At 35.7% G+C, this 7739-nt stretch overlaps 1 protein-coding gene across 1 annotated transcript; it reads left to right on the top strand.

Moving 5' to 3' along the window:
• The first annotated feature begins 723 nt into the window (after window positions 1–723).
• LOC129841567 (GTPase IMAP family member 7-like) lies at window positions 724–3122 on the top strand. The gene is made up of 3 exons (XM_055909905.1): window positions 724–754; window positions 2005–2055; window positions 2172–3122. Exons 1-3 carry the CDS (start codon window positions 724–726, stop codon window positions 3077–3079), a joined length of 990 nt encoding a protein of 329 aa, XP_055765880.1. The 3' UTR covers window positions 3080–3122.
• Window positions 3123–7739: the final 4617 nt, after the last annotated feature.

Below are 7739 nucleotides of genomic sequence, written 5' to 3'. Positions count from 1 at the left end.
TCACCTGGTATAATGTAGAGAATAATTGCTCAATCTAAATAGCTGTTAAATATCTATTTAAGTCGTATTTTCAGTTGTTTTAATCTCGTAAAAAAGCGAAAGTAAAAATGTAAACGACGGGAAGCATAGAAATAGTGCTAATAGATCGCATCCACCGCTTATCAGTCTTGCTTTCATGCGAATAACAGATCTATAATTTACCTTAACTATGCGAATTTAAATGGGTCGCCCACAATATTAAAGGCGCAATCTGTATTATTACTGCTGTTCGTTGGTAATCTCAATAAATTATACACACCAAATTATTATTTACAAATAGAACTCGTCTCATGAGCTTGAATATAACTGCTTCATGAGCTTGAGTCAGAATAACTACAACAATTAAGTTGTTTTACTCCATTATTTGTAAAAAAGTTTTTGTAAGCCAAAACATTTATAGCTAGCCAGAACATATTTATTAAACTATACATGTTCATTTCACAGACTTCCAGTCCTTGCATCTATAGCATATTTATGTGTTTAAGAATTTGTACATTTCTCCAGGCCCACCCCTCTTTATAGCATTAAAAAAGGGGTTTGTCTGCAGTTAGCGTGCAAGACGAATTACAGATTGTGGCTTTCATGCTCATCTCAAACTGTACTAGGCGGTACTATGCACATGACTAAAGATTAATCCAACAAAGTTGTTAATACATTTTGGAATTTCAGGCAACATCGACGGCGATGGCGACTTCACAATGTGAAAAACATGACCGTAAGTGCATAATGATGACATAAGGTTTACATTGTTGTTTATTCTCACAATGGGTGTTGGGGATTGCGTACATTCGGGTGATTTATCCCCCCAAATGTTCAAAGTACAACACGCCATTTTGAAAAGTCACTAGACTCCATACTGTGTTTAATTTACTGTAACTCACTTTGGTGTATAATAATGTTTTTTTTTTTACAAAACATAAGTCCATCTCAACTACCTCATACCCCTGCACATTGACGCGGTACTCCTTTATATAGCCTTGTTATTGTTTTTATTGTGTTACTCTTTTTCTGAGTGCAAATATTTTGTCTTACTTTTTATCACTGTTGGGATGGACTCGTAGGTAAGCATTTCACTGTAGTCTACACCTGTTGTATTTATTACATGTGATCAATACATGTGATTTAATTTGATTAATGTTAATTTTGATCTGTTGGATTTCATATAATTTTGGTACCACAAGAATGAAAAAATAATGTTATTTCAAAGGTAATAAATAACTTAGGCCTACAGTTGTAACGATGTTCGTCTGAGGAAGAAGGAGAGGACCAAGGTGCAGCGTGGTACGTGTTCATGATTTTTAATACAGCTGAACACTAGAACAAAAAATAACAAAGCGGAACAAACGAAACAGTCCTGTCTGGTACAGACACAGAGACAGAAAACATCTACCCACAAAACCAACATGGAAAATGGCAACCTAAATAGGCTCCCCAATCAGAGACAACAAGAAACAGCTGTCTCTGATTGGGAACCAATTCAAGCCACCATAAACCTACAATCCCTAGACCATACCAAATCCCCATAGATAGACAACACCCCTAGACAAGACAAAAACAACTAGACAAATACAAATACTAAACAAACCACCCTTGTCACACAATGACCTAACCAAAAAATAAAGAAAACAAATATAACTAAAGTCAGTGTGTGACAACAGTCCCTTACTAAATTAGAATTTTACCTACCAGGTGTTTAACTACCATTTAATTTACTCACTGATCATTCGTGGAGAAACATTTTTCTAAACATATAATAGCCTGCATTCAGGCTCAAACAGTAAACTCCAACTGCAAATGAGCTCTTGCTCTGGTTGACTGGGTCACTGCCTGGGCTTACGGCCAAATACACTGACAGTTGTTTTGTGCTGTTTACTTTTTATTTTCAATTAATCCTATCTGAAATGTGATTTGTCTTAGTGATGTCTTTAGCAATATGTTGATGCAAACGTGTTAATTATATTACAGCGAGCTCAAGCAGAAACGAGAGAAGAGCCAGCATGATGTCTCCTTTAGAATGTAAGGTAGGCCTAGTTTGATAAAAATATAGCTGTTAATTAACACACACACATACAGTAAAACAATAAGGTGGATGTTATGGGCTTGAACTAAAATGATGTTTGTTTGATTTGTAGTTTCCGAGCTGAGTATTGTTCTGGTGGGGAAGACAGGAGCAGGGAAGAGTGCATCAGGAAACACCATCCTGGGGAGAACTGAGTTCAAAGTAGATTTTGCTGCAGAGTCTGTGACCAAACAATGTGATAGGAGCAGTGAGACAGAGATGAGCATTGCAGTCATTGACACCCCTGGTCTGTTTGACACTCAACTCCCAGAGTCTTCAGTGAGGACCCAACTGGTGGAGTGCATCGCCCTCTCCTCTCCTGGACCCCATGTCTTCCTGCTTGTTGTTGCTCTTGGTCGTTTTACAGACGAAGACCACACCCCTGTTGCAAGGATCAGGAACATCTTTGGAGAAGCAGCAGTGAGACACACCATGATTCTCTTCACCCATGGAGACACACTGGAGAAAAAGAAGAAAAGCATTGAGGACTTTATCCAGGCGGCTGGTGAAGGTCTGCAGCAGCTTGTTGAGACTTGTGGAAACAGACACCACGTCTTCAACAATGAGAACACAGACGACCGTGAGCAAGTAAAGCAGATGATGGACAAAGTAACAGCCATGGTGAAAGAGAATGAAGGGAGCTGTTACACCAATGACATGTACCAAAAAGTGGAGAGAGCCATCCAGAGGAGAGAGGAAGAACTGAAACGAGGGTACAAAAAATACCTGAAAGAGAAGGAAGATCTGGAGTCACAATTAGAGCGAGCAATGAAGGCACTGGATCTGAAAGACTCTTATTTACAAGAAAAACAGAAAGAGATAGATGACCTGCAGGGACAAGTGAAACGGATTAGAGAGGACAAAGACCTGCTAAAAAAGAAGAAACAGAGAGTCGGAGAGAAGGCAGAAAAAGACTTTGACAATAAAAATATTGTTGTTGAATTCGCTAGAAAATCTGCTGAACGCTGTAACACACACTGATGTTCTACACAAACATGTTGTAAAAGAACAGAGCCTGTTGGGATGGCGTTGTTATGAAGGTAATGATTGACTTCATAACTCTGTCCTTGGTGTGGGCAGCCATGTTAGGCTTAGGCAGCCATTTTACTGTAAGTGATTAGACATGGACTCTGCAAATACAACAGCAGCCAGCATCTGAGCACTTATGTTACATATTAACCTATAACAGTTCTAACAACTGTAATTAATATCTGCCATACAAAGACAATGATACAAATAATGATTCTGTTGATAGCTTTTTACATAATGCTTGCTTACATAATGCAATATTAATCTCATGCTAATGTATATTATATTCTATGATGAATATTTTTTTATAGAATGCTACAAAACCTCAAAAGCAATATTTTCATAGCATCAATACAATGTCCTTGAAAATTAGCAGCTATTGTATACTTAAACAATAAGGCACAAGGGGGTGTGGCCAATATACCAGGTTAAGGGCTGTTCTTAAGCACAACACAACGCAGAGTGCCTGGATACAGCCCTTAGCTGTGGTATATTGGCCATATACCACAAACCCCAGAGGTGCCTTATTGCTAGTTACCAATGTAATTAGAGCAGTAAAAACCAACGTTTTGTCATACCCGTGGTATACGGTCTGATATACCACAGCTGTCAGCCAATCAGCATTCAGGGCTCAAACCACCCAATAAATCAAACTTATATTCATACTGTTAGTAGTAATGCTAGAGGACATTTCTGAACATCCTATCCTGTAAATTGTGAGAGGAGAAATCAGTTAATATGTGGTGTTCTCTAGCATGGCTGAAAAGCTTGCCTGCCTTAAAGTGGTCCAGTTAAAATGTATTCAGGCCTCTTTCCCAGGTTAATAGGAAAGGCAAGGCCAACTTTCACTCTCTTATTCTCTATCAGTCAGGGTTGGGATCAATCCATTTCCATTCTAGTCAAGTTAGGAATTACACTGAAATCAATTTCTATTCGATGCCTTTCAATAAGGAGAATTACTAAATTGGAATTTTGATTATTTTCTGAATTGACTGTAATTTATGATGCATGCAAAATCTGAGCAGGGGAAAGCAACCTGATTCTGCATTCATAGCCAAGTGGTAAGGTGGTAATGAATTACCAGTTGGATACATTCACGTGCTTTGAACTCGTTGAGAAATGCCGATTGGCAACAAGATGCATCGACTGTAAACTAAAAGCACAGCTATCAATCTTATAAACAAATGTTAGTGTTCAAAAATTAATAGATTTATTTGTATAAATAATGTTTTGTTGCATGTAACTTCCAAATGCTAAAGTAAAAATGCTCTTATTGAGGTAATTTTCTTAGTAGGTGAGGTCAGAAGTCAGCTACTGCAGAGTCGATAAAGTGGCAGGAAACCTTAGTTGAGCCATGCAGCGTCTGAGCAGGGGAACAACTTCCTGCCCCTGTCACCATTAACACGCCCACAATTGATACTGTTAGGGGGAGGAGAAAGACTACGACTCAAAGCACAGAGACTAGAAGAGGAAATGACTGTTTATACACCATATCCTCTCTTGTAGAAACCAGCCATCGTAGTGGAAAAGTCACATGATTTCATCTAAAATGTGTCTGCGTTATAACTCCCTGCCCTCTAGACACAACTTTATTTTTTAACTCATAATACAAGTATGGTCACAGCATTCACTGTGCAACAATGTTCTTTCTCCTTTAGGTCTATCCTTCCTGTTATGCTACCATCTCTGAGTGTGATTTAGCAGCCTAAGTCACATGATTTCATAGAAAATGTGTCCCTGCATTAGAACTCCCTGCCCTCTAGACACTTTTGTGTTGACTTCAAAGTGTCAGTAATGCATCAAGTTTCTAAGTTGATACGAGAGAATAAAATAAGTGTGGTGCATAGTGGATAATGAGGCTTTCTTTCAATTATGAGAACCATGGTTCTGTGAGGTCCTACAGTAAGTATTAGACAATACAGCATTAACACATGGATGAAGTAATTCATTACATTATGTCCCATAGGGAAATGTACTTGACAAATGCTTGATGGCTGAAATGTGTCCATTGTGAGTGTTAATAATGCATCTAAGTAATACTGTATTAGTGAGTGTTAATAATACATCTAAGTAATACTGTATTAGTGAGTGTTAATAATACATCTAAGTAATACTGTATTAGCGAGTGTTAATAATACATCTAAGTAATACTGTATTAGTGAGTGTTAATAATACATCTAAGTAATACTGTATTAGTGAGTGTTAATAATACATCTAAGTAATACTTTATTAGTGAGTGTTAATAATACATCTAAGTAATACTGTATTAGTGAGTGTTAATAATACATCTAAGTAATACTTTATTAGTGAGTGTTAATAATACATCTAAGTAATACTGTATTAGTGAGTGTTAATAATACATCTAAGTAATACTATATTAGTGAGTGTTAATAATACATCTAAGTAATACTTTATTAGTGAGTGTTAATAATACATCTAAGTAATACTTTATTAGTGAGTGTTAATAATACATCTAAGTAATACTGTATTAGTGAGTGTTAATAATACATCTAAGTAATACTGTATTAGTGAGTGTTAATAATACATCTAAGTAATACTGTATTAGTGAGTGTTAATAATACATCTAAGTAATACTTTATTAGTGAGTGTTAAGTAATACATCTAAGTAATACTGTATTAGTGAGTGTTAATAATACATCTAAGTAATACTTTATTAGTGAGTGTTAATAATACATCTAAGTAATACTGTATTAGTGAGTGTTGATAATACATCTAAGTAATACTTCATTAGTGAGTGTTAAGTAATACATCTAAGTAATACTTTATTAGTGAGTGTTAATAATACATCTAAGTAATACTGTATTAGTGAGTGTTAATAATACATCTAAGTAATACTGTATTAGTGAGTGTTGATAATACATCTAAGTAATACTGTATTAGTGAGTGTTAATAATACATCTAAGTAATACTTTATTAGTGAGTGTTAAGTAATACATCTAAGTAATACTGTATTAGTGAGTGTTAATAATACATCTAAGTAATACTTTATTAGTGAGTGTTAATAATACATCTAAGTAATACTGTATTAGTGAGTGTTGATAATACATCTAAGTAATACTTCATTAGTGAGTGTTAAGTAATACATCTAAGTAATACTTTATTAGTGAGTGTTAATAATACATCTAAGTAATACTGTATTAGTGAGTGTTAATAATACATCTAAGTAATACTTTATTAGTGAGTGCCTCCCATCTTTTCCAGGTGTCTGTTACTCCTGATAAAATGTAACTCAATACAACAACCTTTTCCAGTGATCACAAAAAAAAGAATAACAATACAACTAAATATTTGTTCATCAACCACCCAAGTGTCATTCTTAATGTAGGCTACAATAACAGTAGACTATATTTATTTAGATGTATTAAGTTTATAGGAACAGGGACAATGTACGACAAAACATGTCTCAGAAGTGAGAAGTGATACGTTGCAACAGCTTTAGCTAACATCTAATTTACATATGCAGTCTTCCTGTCAACGTGCCTTATGGTAACCACAATACATCTCTCATGACTTGTCTCAACAGTAAGATAACCATATAGATGTCTTTCTCCAAGTGTTCTATCCAGCTAAATACAGTCTATTGTCCAATGTTCCCTTTGTATACCTTATATCTCCATCTCCCTATGTCCTGTACTAGTTAGATGATAGCACAGAAAGGAATCAGTTAAAGAGATAGATCATAGCTTTTTTATTTCAGGATTGGCAATGAAAACCAAAAAACAGGAAGGTATTTTCAGTGGACCTTTATTTTATAGTGCCATGAAATTAATAGTAATGGTTAAATACTAAATCTCCATTCATCATGCTTCTAAGGCAGCAATGTGAGCTGTGACTGGAACTGTAAATTAATATTACAGTAGCATGTAGCTTTTTAGCCTGATAAGCAGAAATCAACTTTTCACTTTCACCTTTACTCAGGGAAATATACAATTCTGCACTGTCAAAGGTGTGATGATAACCACATCTATATTTATGTTCAAGTATTGATTAATAAAATACATTTCAAATGACTATATTCTGTAAATTGTGAGAGGAGATAGGAATTCATGTCTGGTGTTCTCTGGCTTTGCTGAAGAGCTTAGCTGACTTGAAGTGTTGCAGTTAAAATATATTTAGACTCTTTTCCAGGTTGATAGGAAAGGCAAGGCCAACTTTCACTCTCGGATTCTCTATCAGTTCTTCAATAATTCCCTCTAGGTTTTTAAAACTGTAGCTGTTGTCGACTTCCCTCTAGTGGCCATGATATTGATAGTCCCCTTGCATTTGTTCTGTGAAGAGACCATGTGTGTGAAGGGAAGGGATCACTGCTGCTACCTGGCTCTCAAACCAAGGTTAATGATTTAAGGAGCAAACTGAAGTAGAGAGGAGATTCAGCAGCTCTTGGAGGACAATGGAAGTAAAAAGCTTCTTTATTGTTCAAAGTAAAACCAATGGGACATATTTTTGTATTATTGTGCCTTTGAGCTGTATTGCCTGATTAAATTATATTTAGATAGGTGAGTTAGTCTTGTGGACATCAGTAAACACAATCTTGTGTAAATATTTACAAGTCAAATGGTCACAAGCCACATGGTTAAAAAGTTATTCATAC

The sequence above is a fragment of the Salvelinus fontinalis genome, chromosome 42 (assembly GCF_029448725.1).
Source record: "Salvelinus fontinalis isolate EN_2023a chromosome 42, ASM2944872v1, whole genome shotgun sequence".
Lineage (NCBI taxonomy): Eukaryota > Metazoa > Chordata > Actinopteri > Salmoniformes > Salmonidae > Salvelinus > Salvelinus fontinalis.
This window is presented reverse-complemented; position numbering and strand designations above follow the sequence as displayed.